At 55.8% G+C, this 13,643-nt stretch overlaps 1 protein-coding gene across 1 annotated transcript; it reads left to right on the plus strand.

The window, feature by feature from the left end:
* The first annotated feature begins 228 nt into the window (after window positions 1–228).
* Window positions 229–6,513, plus strand: LOC126037090 (electroneutral sodium bicarbonate exchanger 1-like). Its single transcript, XM_049797308.1, has 10 exons — window positions 229–532; window positions 1,261–1,374; window positions 1,713–1,874; window positions 2,487–2,738; window positions 3,553–3,621; window positions 4,165–4,338; window positions 4,438–4,575; window positions 5,051–5,151; window positions 5,673–5,777; window positions 6,048–6,513. The coding sequence occupies exons 1-9, from the start codon at window positions 311–313 to the stop codon at window positions 5,758–5,760; spliced, it is 1,320 nt and encodes a 439-aa protein (XP_049653265.1). The 5' UTR covers window positions 229–310; the 3' UTR covers window positions 5,761–5,777; window positions 6,048–6,513.
* Window positions 6,514–13,643: the final 7,130 nt, after the last annotated feature.

Genomic DNA, 13,643 nt, shown 5'->3' on the forward strand with positions numbered 1-13,643 from the left:
AGGTTTTCTTCACAGGGTTGGGAGAGCCTGGCATGTTGTTTTTTGCGGGAAGATGTCAGGACTGAAGCCAGATGCAGTTAAGGAAACACAGTGCTATGAATGCAAGCAACTGATGGAAGAGTGTCACCTGGATGAGTGTTTCTTGTAATATGTTACTAGCGTATGGTGTCTCCTCACATCTCATTTCTCCGCTGTGTAGTTCGATGTGTCACTTGTTCAGCTGCTGCTGCTCATTAAATATAAATCTCCATTGGCAGGAGCAGTTACAGGGTCGTGGATCTTGGACCAAGATCCTCAAAACCCCCTAGCTATGCGAGGTTTCCCTGCCGCACGTGCACTGCCTTTGTGTCCTGACGCTCTGTTTCTCCAGAAATGTCAGTATTTGCGTGGGGAGTTTCAAGGACCTGCCTGTGGACGCGACGGCCCCTACACCCCTGATGTATTCTTCTGGTGCTGCATCCTCTTCTTCGCCACCTTTGCCCTGTCAAGCTTCTTGAAGAAGTTTAAAACCAGCCGCTACTTTCCAACCAGAGTAAGTAGAAGGAGGTGGCCAGTGTCCATCTCCGCACTCGTTTCCCAAAATGGCTTTCCTGGAGCACTAAGCAGTATTTGCCCTGCCTTGGTCAAGCTGGGAAACGTTGGCCTTGCAGGCCAAGCTCTCCAAGAGTTTGGATGTCCCACACTCATTTCCATGAGTGCAAAATCATCGTAGCGTTTCCCACCTGCCTCGTGACCTGCCCCAGATTGAAGATTTTTGGGGTTTGATTTTTTTTTATTTTTTTTCTTCTCCTCAGGTAGTAGGAAGTCAGGTTTCCCAAAGTTTTGGGGGTTGGGGTTTTCGGTTTGTTTTTTTTCCCCTACCTTCTGCGCATTATGTGCTCGAGTGGAAAGTAGATTCGAATGAGGAGCTTCCTTTTGAGGACTAAAGGATGCCTCAGTGCCTTGTTGCCATTGTAGCTGTGAGTGTAGCTGTAGTGGCAGACATGTGTTTTCTTATTTTTAATATTATTATTATTATTTTTAGATTTTGACTTAAACCAACCCTTGTTGGCCTAGTTAAGCTTTTTTTTATTGTCTGACCCCAGATCTCACAGGGACAAACACAGCAGCAGTATCTAAGCAAGGGATCAGGCTGCATGTGCTCAGAGGGGTGGTGGGATTTGGTTAAGCAGCCTTAATGTTGTGGATGTCTGCAACTCTTGCATCTCACCTTACGGCCCTGTTTGCCATGCCCCTCTCACCTCTGGTTTCTCGCCCCAGGTACGGTCCACAGTGAGCGACTTTGCTGTTTTCCTCACCATCGTCATCATGGTGCTCCTTGACTTTGTGGTTGGGATCCCATCGCCGAAGCTCCAGGTCCCCCATGCGTTCAAGGTAACGGGGTGTTTTGGCACGTGGGGGTGCCACAAGGTGATGCCGGGGCAGGGCAGGGCTGAGTCTGGAGGAGATGCTGGTGGTGTGACCATCTCCTCTTCCACCTCCAAGTGCCTTGCTTCCTCCTGGAAACGAGAAGATGGCCCCAAAACTAGATACCTACAGGGGAAGTATCTAGAGCTGCTTGCAAGGAGGAGACTGGCACTGCTGAAGCCCCCGGGAGAGGGGGACATGAAGCCAGGGCTGGGAGGTGCTCTGACGCAAGGAGGGAGGGGAAAATGAAAGCCAGTGGAGTGTCTGGGCTGGGAGACAATGCTGATGTGTGGGCTTTGTTGCAGCCTACCAGAGACGATCGCGGGTGGTTCATCAACCCCATAGGACCCAACCCTTGGTGGACGGTGTTGGCTGCGCTCGTCCCAGCTCTGCTCTGCACCATCTTGATATTCATGGACCAGCAGATCAGTGCCGTTATTGTGAACAGGAAGGAGCACAAGCTGAAGGTAAGGGCCTGCGAGAGATGACTCCAGCCCCTTCTGGGCTGCAGGTCTGGGGGGAAGCTCTTATTCCCGATGCTTTCTGAAGGCATTGGTTTGGGACAAGGTCAGGCTGCGTGGCAGGATGCTCTCCTGGATTAACGATGATGCAGGGAGCAAGTGACAGGGCAGTTCAGATGAGCAACCTTTTGGAGGAGCAAATTAATCTTGGAGCAATAGAGAACTGCGTTTTTGTTTTAAAATGGCAGCAGCAGCAGGTGTGGGGAATGAATTGTTTTGATGCGCTGCCAGGGATAACTCAGAGTCACACCTTCCTTGCAAGTGGTACAGTTTTCTTTGTGAGTGGAAAAAATGGTTTGGTGCTTTTGGGTTGTGGCTTGTTGTTTTTTGGAGAAGTATTTAATGCACAAGCTCTGCATATCCATTGTGTCTGAACTCCTGCCAGATTTTCATGCCAGGTGCTTGTGCAAAGCCTGCGTACACCCTTGCTTGTTTCCATTTCTTGTTTTGAATTCTGAAGAAGTTGACTTGTGCTCGAGCAGGGTTTGAGTCTGACTTGCGACGTTATCCTTGCTCTTGTGCTATGGGATGCTCTGTTTCTTGTTTTCCTGCCTGCAGAAAGGATGCGGGTACCACCTGGACCTTTTTGTGGTGGCCGTGATGCTCGGGGTGTGCTCTGTGATGGGGCTGCCCTGGTTTGTGGCTGCGACCGTCCTGTCCATCACCCACGTGAATAGCCTCAAAGTAGAGTCTGACTGCTCAGCTCCAGGAGAACAACCCAAGTTTCTGGGGATACGAGAGCAGAGAGTCACTGGCTTGCTGATCTTTGTGCTCATGGGCTGCTCTGTCTTCTTCACTTCCGTGTTAAAGGTGAGAGGAAAATGCAAACCACCCAACAACCGTGAGCTTGTTGGAGGTTACAGAAAAACAGTCCCCTCTCTGCAGGCCTGAGTAGTTAGTTGTGGAGCGGAGGAGGAGGAGGTGGTCCCAACCCTTGGGGCTTGACCAACGGTGGGAACCAGCCTCGGTTAGGTTTTGCAGCCCTTCAGGCCCCCATTTGGTGTGCTCGAGGCGAGCAAGCAACGCAACTGCTTGAATTTTTGGGTGTCTTTCAGGCCCACCCATGTTTATGGGTTACAGTTGACCATATTCAGACGAGCACATCTGCTCTGTTTCAAACAGGCAGCCCTTTAGTGGCTGCAATTTGCTCCCCAAATGCCGCGGAGCAGCCGTTCCCAGGAGCTAAACACACTGAGGTCATCCCTGTGGGCTTCCTTGCACGTTCCTCCCACAAAGTAATCTCGTCTCTAGGCTAAAAGGAGGCCTGTGGCCTTTGCCTGTTGCCCCAAGAATAGGCAGAAGTGTTTCTTCTACCGCCAGAGAATGCGGCATAGGGTAGCACGGGTGAAATTGCCTATTTTCCTCCAACCTTTCTGGAAAATAGGATTATTCTGAGGAGAGATAACTCCCAAGTTCAGCCTAAAGCAGAGCCTTAGCTCACTCGTGCGCACAAAATGGCAAAACAATGGTTAATATCTGACCCATCTCTAAGCCTGAATGGAAGCTGGAAAGCTTCAAGCAATTTTAGGCAGTGCCTGTGGAAGAGGGTGGTAATACTGAAAATGCAATACAGAAAAAGAAACGATTGCATTCTTTCTTTTTTTTTTCTTCCCCCCCCCCCCAGTTTATACCAATGCCTGTGCTTTATGGCGTCTTTCTCTACATGGGTGTGTCATCGCTCAGAAGAATTCAGGTACAGACTCTTTTACAGCGTGCAGCATGTCGGCTCCCTGGTATTTTGTCTCTGTAGCAGCAGGGAAAAAAGCAGTGGCATGGGAAAAACTTCTCGCAGAGCAAGCAATGAAACTCTTTTGTGTAAGAAAGAGATTGGTGGAGGCACAGGAGGTAGATAGGGCTGGGAGGACCAGGCAAGTTCAGCGCTCTCTGTTGCAGGGTTTAGGGCAGGTCAGTGTTTGGTTACGTGAAAAGCGGGGGAATTTGGTGCAAAGGGAAGGCAGTTTCTACCACTGGTGGAAATCCTCGCGGGGGGATTCAGTGGGCTGAGAAATGCTAATAATGGAATGGCATGGAATAGTTGCCGTTTGGTGGACAGCTCTCAGGGGCAAGCCGGTTGCTAGATGGAGCGAAGGGAAAATGGGTGCTGCTCCCAGGAGGAATGCGGTGGGATCCAGGAGTTCTGACGGCAAGCGAGATGCTGCAAAGTGCCTCCACGTCTCGAGAGGGCCAGCAACTTGCCGCAGTCCCAAGGTGGCAACCTTTCCCTTTTATTTCGCAGTTCTTTGATCGCTTGAAGCTGTTTTGGATGCCAGTGAAACACCAGCCGGATTTTATCTACCTGCGGCACGTGCCCTTGCGAAAGGTGCATTTCTTCACGGCGATCCAGCTGACCTGCCTCGTCCTGCTCTGGACCATCAAGGTGTCCCGTGCCGCCATCATCTTTCCCATGATGGTAAGAGCTGCCACCGCTCGGCAGCGGGGTGTTTGCAGCGTTGTTGTGAGAGGTGGCATCGTCTCTGAGCTCACCGCATCTTCCCTCTTATTCGTGAAGGTTTTGGCTCTCGTATTTGTCCGGAAAGCGATGGATTTCTGCTTCTCAAAGCGAGAGCTCAGCTTTCTGGATGACCTTATGCCAGAAAGGAAGAAGAAGTTGGACGATGCCAGAAATGAAGCTGGAGAAGAAGAAGAGGTAAGGCTTGCTGTGTCCTCGGGGCTGGACATCTCCGTGTGTCTGTGAGATTGCCTGTTTCTCTTACAGCTTGTCTGGAAATGTTGGGGGAAGATCAGCACTCAATCGAAATAGATCCCAATAGCCTGTAACTTTTGTAACCTTTGTTTCCTCAAGTAGCAGTGAGCTGAACGCTTGAATACAGGTGTAATTTTTAAAACGAGTCGTTTTTCACAAAGGTCATTATCATTATGATGATTATTATTAGATGATGCTGCTGCTGCTGCTGGCAAGACTTGCTCATAATCGTGTTTTGAACACACAATCCCCCTGCCCCGAAATCTTTGGAGTGAACGGTTTCTCCCCTGCTGCACTAATACCTATAGCTGCCAAGGGGCAGAAGCGGAGGGCAGACTGCTAAGTTTGTGCTGGGCATTCAGCTTATCTCCACTTTGATCAAAGACAGAGAACGTGATTTGTCCCTTTTTTACATCAGGAGTCCAGGAGGGCCATGGAAGCTGCTGCTGCTGCAAGTTCAGTTCAGCTGAACGTGGGGAAGACCAGTAACGTGGATATCCCAAAGCAAAGCAGTGACGGGTAAAGCCCCACCAAGCGCCAGGACCCCCGGCAAGATTAGCTTGATGGTGTTTGGCAGAGTTTTCTCCACTTGCCTCTTTGTGGGGCATCCCACAGAAACCAGCAGGCAGCTTGGTGGGAAAATCGAATTCGGGGGCAGGGCTGCAGGAAGTGATTGCAAGGCTCTGACCGCAAGCAGAGTGGCTGCAGCACTTGCGTTTGACCCCCAAACCTTGCCTCATCAGTGCTTTTACGGTAGCTGGAGATCCTCATACTTAACACATGAGGAGTTGCAGGCGTGATCTGTACCAGCAGTGGCTTAGGAACCCGGACCGGGGCTAAGCCCCAGCAAGAGCCTTTGCACAGAGCTGTTGCTCTGCAGCTCCCCGGCTTGCCTCCCAAAACTCCTCATCCAGCAAAACCTCCCACGGTTATGCAGAGCTTTGATTCTCGGGGCTCCGCTGTTCCTCTTGCTGATGCTAATGCCCTTGGTGGCATCAGTTCCCATAATCACGGATTGCTATGTAAAATATTTATTGCAGGACTGATCCTTCTGAGATTGTTATCCTGGATGAAATGTCACAAACGACCATATGGAAGGCTCTCACTTTGAAGACAGAAACCCTTTGAATCCAGGGAGGAAAAAGGTAAAGGATTGCATGTGATCGTGACCGTGCTCCTCAGCAAGCGACGGCGCACACCTACGCTTTTCCCACGCTTTGGCCAGCAAGGCTGAGCAAACGGCCTGTCCCTGGGAACAGGCAGTGAGGACCGTGGCATGCAAACCAACTCCTCTCTGCTGGGGTGGTCCCCCAAACAGGGCTGAATCAGCAGCAGCTGGCAGGTCTTCCACTGATGATGCTCTCCCTCTTTTTCTCTTCCCTTCGCCTTTCCCCACTCCCGCTTTTCACGTTTAGGAATCTTGACTTTGAAGGAGAGGAGTGAGAGCGTGACTCGGGGATGTGCCAACGCAGACAGAGGGAGAAAGTGCTTTGTTTCAGTTGGAGGATTCCCATTAAAGCCATGCAGATGTTTTCAGTTATCCTTGGTGTGCTTCAGGCATTCAGTATCTCTAGACCAGCAAGCTGAGGTGAACGTCACAGTCAAGGGGAGTTTGGTGGTGTTCAGTCTGTGTGCGTACGTGCGTGTGGGGGTGTGGGTTTGTAGTGGTAGAGGGACTGCTATGGCTTTATCATTCAGTGCTGCTCTTTTAATACCTAATTCCTCCTCTTTTTTTTTCTCTTTTTTTCAAATGTAAACTGGGAATGTCCAAAATAATTTTCTGTTATATTTGATGCATTCTCCACTTTCTTCTTGATCACAACCGGGTTTTTGGTCTGGTTTGGGGTCCTGGCTTTAATTCACTCTTATGTCTCTTACTGGTACGAGAGGGATGCCCTCTGTGGCAGGGCAGCATAGAGAGCATCCAAGCAGTTGGCCTAAGGTGAAAGAAAAGCATTTGCTCCCTGCGCTCCAGTTTTACCTCTCTTGGTTGGTTTGGTTTTGGGTTTGTTTTTTTTGCTTTGGCTCTGCCATCAGCCTGGGAGCTGCAAAATGCAGAACTGCCACCTTCTTGTCCCCTGGCTGTAAACTGCATCTAAGGGAGCACTTCAGGTATTTGATTTTGCATACACCGTATGGTCACAGGAGCGGCCAGATGAGACCTGGGGCTCTGTGTCCCTGGGCTGTTCCCTCTGTTGTTTCTCCACTTTCCTTCTGTATTGGATCTGGCTGAGTTGGAGTTCCTTTACCCCACAGCAGCCCTCGTAGTGCTGTGCTCTGTACTGGTAGCTAGAAAGCTGTTGATAACACAGCAGTGTTTTGGCCATGGCAGACAGCCAGACCACACCCAGACACCCAGACATCCAGGCGTCTTCCACATGGAGGCCACTTCCCACCTCGGCTGGCCAACGCAACGCGCTGCCTACCTTCTTCAAGGACGTCAGCAGTTTGATGCTGACGAAGCCCATCTTGTTCTTCTGGACATGTTTCAGGAGGAAAGCATCCTTGGCCAGGTTCTTGTCAGAGAGGTGGAATTCCACCCTGGACACAACCCTCCTGGCCAGCTGCCGGTCAGGGACGGGGTAGCTGTAGTCCAAGAGATCAGCCCCCAGAACATCGCTCGCATCGCAGAAGCTCCCGGCAAAGCAGGGACACAGGTGTGACTTGGTGGCCTTTGGGATGTGCAGCACTGCCCGGTCCCAGCCACAGCGGTGCAGATGGCAGAGTCTGGAGGAGCGGGGTGGCTCAGCTGCGCTCTGAAATGAAATGGAGTTTTATGCTTTTAGAAGCGCGCTTGCCTTCATGCCCCCAGCATCGGTCCCTGCCACAAGTTACGCAGCACATGGCCTTGCACAATCTTGCAGCCAGAGGTGCCTCACGAACAGAGCGCAATCTCTTTGATTACCAGGATACAGGCCAGGAGAGATCTTTGGCCTCCGGTTCACGGCAGTTGTCCCGACTCCCCCAGGCCACACACTGTTCACACAGCGGGAGCGAGAGGCCTGTGTCCTTGGTACCCTTGGGGTGTCCTTGCTAGCGCCGAATCCTCCAAGCACAAGGAGGGGATGTACTAACCCCATCCCTGGGATCCCGTAGAGCGCAAACAGCCCCAGCGCCCCGACACCGGACGTTGGGCAGAATCCAGTCCTTTTCTGGGAGCACGCGGCAGCGGGTACCGTCTCCTCCGGGGTGTCACGCACCCAGGGAAAGGGCCACCCCCTCCCAGGGGGATCCAGAGCTGCTGCTTTTCCCAGCAGGAGACTGAAAGACCTGACAGCACTACTGTAGCGAGGGCTGGGGGAAAGCGTGCCACCGAGCAACACTGCATGGCCTTCCTTCATGCCCTCGACGTCCTTTTTCCTATTTCTGCCTCGCTCCGGTCAACGCAGTGAACAGAAGCGCGGGCAACGGTCACAAACGCATTTGCCATCTGGCGCAAGGAGGCTGTGGCTGCAGCTTGGTGCCCACTCGGCTCGGCTGAATCAACTTGTTCTTCTTCCCCCACCGGAAAAATACTGTTGAAAGCCAAGAGCATTTGCACCCGCAGACCCCGAGAGCCGCCTGTAGGCCCCGGGGCCACCCCAGCCTCCCTTAACTCTTTCCCTCCCCAGGAGGAGCTGGGGAGGCTCTTGGGGGTGGGGCGGAACACAGGGAGCCCCCGCATTCCTTCCGGGGAGACGCCAAAGAGTCCTTGGCAGCTAACAGCCAGAAGGGACCATGGCACGGCCACCAACGCAGCTCCCACTGCCTGGGCCCTGGGGCCCCCCAGCGCCCCAGCTTTTCCAGCCATTCGTGCTCCCCAAAACCTTCTACCCTTGAGGTAGGGACCGACCCCAACCCCTGCAGCCCAGGGATGCTCTTGGAGGACAAGAGCAGAGGTGACCGCCGGCCATCGCTCCTGTCTCATTCTCTCAGGCTCAGCCAACCTATGCCGCCTGCCCGCATGGGAGCAGCCCTTCCCTGCAGCCCGGGCCCCCCAGGCACCACCAGCAGGTATGGCACCCCAGTCTGCTCTGGCCCTTTCGCCATCCCCATCACACCCGTTCCCCCGGCACTTTTCGCATGGGGGTTCAGCAAGCCCCGGTGAGCATCCTTGCCCTCGCCCGGGCGGCGCGTGCCCAGTAAAGCCCATCTGCAGAGAATTCCCCAAATATTTGGGGCCACCTCTCCCCTTTCACCTCCTAGATGCCAGTCTCCTCCCCGATTTGCAACCCTGTCCCACTGGCACAGCGGCTCACCCCATGGGGATCACCCCGGCCACAAGCTCCCCACGCCCCTGGCCCAGAGCTGGGGGATGTCGGCCATCGGGGCCGGCTCGGTGGGTGCCCCCAGAGAGTCCCCCCGGCCCAGCACGGCTCCCCCTCACCCACACAGGTCTGCAGAGGGCTCCATGTGGCTGCCTCTTCGACCCCCGGGTCTTCCGCATCCAGTGGACAACCACCGACCTGCCTCCACCGGCCACTTGTCTTTTTAATTAAAAGCTCCTTCTCCAGAACTGCTTGGTGCCTGTGTGGGACGGGGAGGGAGCACAGGGGGCACCAAGAAACAGCCCCCAAGAGGTGCAAAAGCCCCACTGAGCCCCAAATCTGAGCCAGCAAGCCACAAGGGGAACCCAGCCACCCCCAGGGCCCAGTCTCCACCAGCTGGGCAGGCGATGGTGGGGGGACGGGAACGGGAACAACTCCCCTCTCCCCTTCCCCAGGGGAAGCAGCCCTTTGGTGGGGAAGCCAGTACAGACAGGTCCCTGCAGGACTCACGGACACGGCCCCATGCAGAAAGCAGCACAGAGCCCCTGCGACAACAACAGACCTTGGGGGCCGGGGGGGACACGGGCACACACGACAACAAGGGCTGCAAGGCCTTCGTCTTGAACACCACCAGCGTCCCCTCCAGCGGGGACAGGGCTCGGTGCACAGCCCTTCAAAGCCTCAAGACCATCACGGCCTTCCTCGGGTCCCACTGACCTCAGCCCCCAAGAGCCCAGCTTTGCCTCACTGACACAGCAACATAACCCCAAATCACCCCAAGAATGGCGAGGGAGGGAGCTGCAGGCCAGGCACGGACCCTCCTCCGCTTGTCTGGCTGTGCCTTGGGCAGCCGCAAGACCAGGAAGTGGGGAGAAAAAATCAGAAGGGAAAAAAAAAAAAAAAATCACTGCACCGGCCAGAAAGTGCCCGAAAACTTCATCCCTCTTCATTGCCCATTTCCCATGCGAGCTCCACAACCTGGGAGCAACGCAGCCAATAGAACCTTCGAGAAGCAGACTCACAGCCTGCTGCAGCTGGCCCTGCTCGAGCAGCCGAGGTGGGCTGGATGATCTCTAGAGGTCTCTTTCAGCATCCATTCTGTGCTGCTGTGACTCTGTCTCTGTCGTGGTTTAACCCCAGCCAACAACTAAGCACCACCCAGCCGCTCACTCACTCCCCCCCCACCCAGTGGGATGGGGGAGAAAATCCGGAAAAAGAAGTAAAACTCGTGGGTTGAGATAAGCACAGTTTAATAGAACAGAAAGGAAGAAACTAATAATGATAATACTAATAAAATGACAACAGCAATAATAAAAGGATCGGAATGTACAAATGATGCGCAGTGCAATCGCTCACCACCCACCAATCGACACCCAGCTAGTCCCCGAGCAGCGATTCCCCCCCCACTCCCCAGTTCCTATACTAGATGGGATGTCGCATGGTATGGAATACCCTGTTGGCCAGTTTGGGTCAGGTGCCCTGGCTGTGTTCTGTGCCAACTCCAGCTTTCTTGCTGGCTGGGCATGAGAAGCTGAAAAATCCTTGACTTTAGTCTAAACACTCCTCGGCAACAACTGCAAACATCAGTGTTATCAAGGTTCTTTGCATACTGAACTCAAAACATAGCAGTGTACCAGCTACTAGGAAGACAGTTAACTCTATCCAAGCTGAAACGAGGACACTTTTAACCACTTAACATTCCGTGAGAAATACTGCAAGAGCTCAAGAAGAAAGAGCAGAAAGACAGGAGACAGGTGAAAGCCTAGAGCGCCAGCTAGACGGAATGAAAGACCCTCTTCCTTCTCTGAAGCTTCAGCAAGGCTTCCTTCACCTGCTTGTTCCTCCGACTGTCAATGACGGGGTTCAAACTGGGGCTGACGAAACTGTAGAAAAGGGAAAGAACTTTCTCCCTCCCAGAGGAGTTACCGCTCCTGGGCCCCGCGTACACGAAGATGGCGTTTCCATAAAAGACACCCACCACGGTCGGGTGGGAGCCACAGGTGGAGGTGGTTTCGTGCCATCCTGGCACAGAGCGGATGCGCAGATCGGTGGCCAGGCTGTCCAGGGAGCAAATCGGGATTAGGGCTAAAGGGAAGAGGAAGAAGCACACACAAACAGCAAAGATCAGGACTTTATTGGCAGGAGCGGCAGGGCAGGCCAGCTTTGAGACAGCAAGAATTTCACAGGAGAAGTGGACAACCTCACAGGGGCCACAGAAAGGCAGGTGTAAAGCCAGAGAGGCTTGCAGTGTACCAAATACAAACACCAAAGCCCACAAAACCGTGGCAAGGGTGAGGCGCAGCCTCCAGATCACGATGAGGGCATAGCACAGGGGACGGCAGATTGCCACATAGCGAACGTGAGACATGATGGCCAGCAGCACGCACGCCGTAAGTGCAAAGATTAAATAAAGATGGCTCTGTGCCCCACACCCAGCAAAGGAGGGGGTTCTGCCTTGTCCAAGGAGGCTCCTTAGCATACGGGGGACATTGCTGGAGGCGTAGCAGATGTCCGCGATGGAGAGGTGGCAGAGGAAGAAGTACATGGGGAGGCAGTAGTCCAGGCAGATAAGCAGAAAGACAAGTGCGTTTCCCATCAGAGTGGCAGAGCAGAGGGCAGAGAAAAGGCCAAAGAGGCAGCGCTGCAGGGCTGGGGTGCTGCAGAACCCCAGGAGGACGAATTCTGTGACCGTCGTTTCATTCTGCACGCTGTGCTGGAGGTGAGGCAGCACAAACTGCGACCACGGAGATCTGGAAGCGAAGGAGCAAGGAAAAGGAAAGAAAAAGGAGAGTTTTCCTAAGAATGTTGCGCAGGAGGAACCGCTGCACCGGCTCACCAGCGCCTGGTTCTGCTTCCCCAGCATGAATGACACGTCTGTCCAGGGCACCTCCCCCAGCACCCAAAACAGACTGCACCCCTGCACAGCGCAGCCCACCCTGCCTGCACCCCCCCATCACTCCAAACCACGCTACACCCGCACAGGCTGCACAAACCTGAACGGCACCACCCAGCTGATCACTGCGCCCACCCCACGGCTGGACCTCCCAGACAAGTGGCCCCCAGCCCCTCACTGACCATCCCTGACCCATCCCTGACCCCATCCCTGACCCCCTCATCGACCCCATCCCTGACCCATCACCAGACCCCTCTCCCCCTCCCCTTTCCCCCTTCCTTCCTTCCTTCCTTCCTTCCTTCTTCCCCCGCTCCCCCGTTCCCGTCCCCTTCCCGCCCGTACCCACCTGCCGGCCCCGCCGCCGCTGCCGTCCGCCTTGCTCCCCGCTGCTGGGCCGAGCTCGCCGCAACGGCCCGACCCGCAGCCTCCCGCTGCCCACCGGCCTCTCGCCTCACCTCCCGCCCGTCCCCACGCACCGACCCCTCTGTGCCCACGCCACCTCGCTCCCGGCCCCACCACCCCGGGCGTAGCGCGTCCCCCAGCACCCCGGCCCGGGCCCCCGCGCCCGCTCAGACGACCCAGCAGGCCCGGGCTGAGCCCAGCGGGGGCGTAGGCCCCGGGGAGGGGGGGAGGGGGGACTCCCCCCCTCCCTCGTGCCAGCGAACGGCCGATGGAACCCTGCCGCCTGCCGCGGCAGCCGTAACCAGGGCAACCCAGCAGACCCCAACGGTCGCAGATCGCTGTGGCTGAGCGCACAGGAAGGCCTCTGGTGTCCCGGTGTGCCCACCTGCCTTCGAGCGAGGGGAGCCCGGCGGGCCTTGTCCTGCGCCTCCTGAGGACGAGGGAAGAGCCTCGGCGTCCCTGAGGGGCTGGGGGCTGCTCCCCGGCTCGGCCTGGCCATAGGTGGGGGTGGCACCAGGCCCTGGGAGGGAAGGGACAGAGGACAGAGGGGTGTCTGCGACAAGGGGGATGCCCCCATACAGACAAACCCCAGCCCCATAGCGGGAGGAGGAGGAAGAGGGAGCCAGTCCCGTCCCCCCAGGGCGAGGAGGGGTCCATGTGCTCCGGGGCAGCCAGAGGGCTTCTGGGGAGGGGGGATCAGGGGGCTTAGGGGAGTGACATTGGGGTACTTTGCGACACCCTGTGGCAGCCAGCCCTGCTCCCGCAGTGTCTGGGAGGACAGTGTTGGGACAGGATGGGAGCGAGGAGCCCCTGAGCACAGCCACCTCTGCCCCCACCACCCCTGGGGTGGCAGGGGGTCCTCCTCACCCCTTTCCTCCCTCCCTCCTGCAGGATGGCGGAGAGACCCCCTGGCCACGTTAGGCAGGCCTGGGTGGAGAAGGCTGGAGCTGCCCCGGCTCCCAGATCCAGGCCAAAGCCCCATGAGATGTCCGAGGTCCAGCTGCTGCGGGCAGGTGAGTGTGCGGGTGCTGTGGAGCAGGGGGCTCCCCAGCCTGCCCTGCCTTGTCCTGGGCCAGGCTCACATCCCCCAGCCAGGCTGGCATCAGAGCTCCCACAGCGCAGTGGCCGGGAAGGGAGCTCTGTTCTGGCGTTCTGGGACAGGGACTCTCCCTGTGCCCTGGTGCCAGCGCATCCCTTACCAGACCACAGCAGGGCCCCCTCCCTGTGCTGCCCTCCAGCATCACACCCTCTCTCCTGGGGCACACAGGGGACACCGGTGTCCCAGCCTTGAGCAAGGGCTTGTGGCATCCCTGGGAGCTGGGCAGAGGGCTCGGGTTTTCCCTGCTGCTTGCCCCCCAGCCCTTCCTGCTCTCTCTTGGCCAGATCTGTGCTGCTCTGCCTTGGCTTTGCCCAGGGAGGAAGACAATACCCTGGACATCATTCGAGCCTTCCTCAGGAGCAGACCAAAG

Source organism: Accipiter gentilis, unplaced genomic scaffold (assembly GCF_929443795.1).
Source record: "Accipiter gentilis unplaced genomic scaffold, bAccGen1.1, whole genome shotgun sequence".
NCBI lineage: Eukaryota > Metazoa > Chordata > Aves > Accipitriformes > Accipitridae > Astur > Astur gentilis.

Coding starts and splice junctions, on each gene's coding strand:
- LOC126037090 (XM_049797308.1), top strand. CDS start 311: ATGCGAGGTTTCCCTGCCGCACGTGCACTGCCTTTGTGTCCTGACGCT. Junction 1,875..2,486: donor GGAAGGAGCACAAGCTGAAG/GTAAGGGCCTGC, acceptor TCCTGCCTGCAG/AAAGGATGCGGGTACCACCT. Junction 3,622..4,164: donor CATCGCTCAGAAGAATTCAG/GTACAGACTCTT, acceptor TTTATTTCGCAG/TTCTTTGATCGCTTGAAGCT.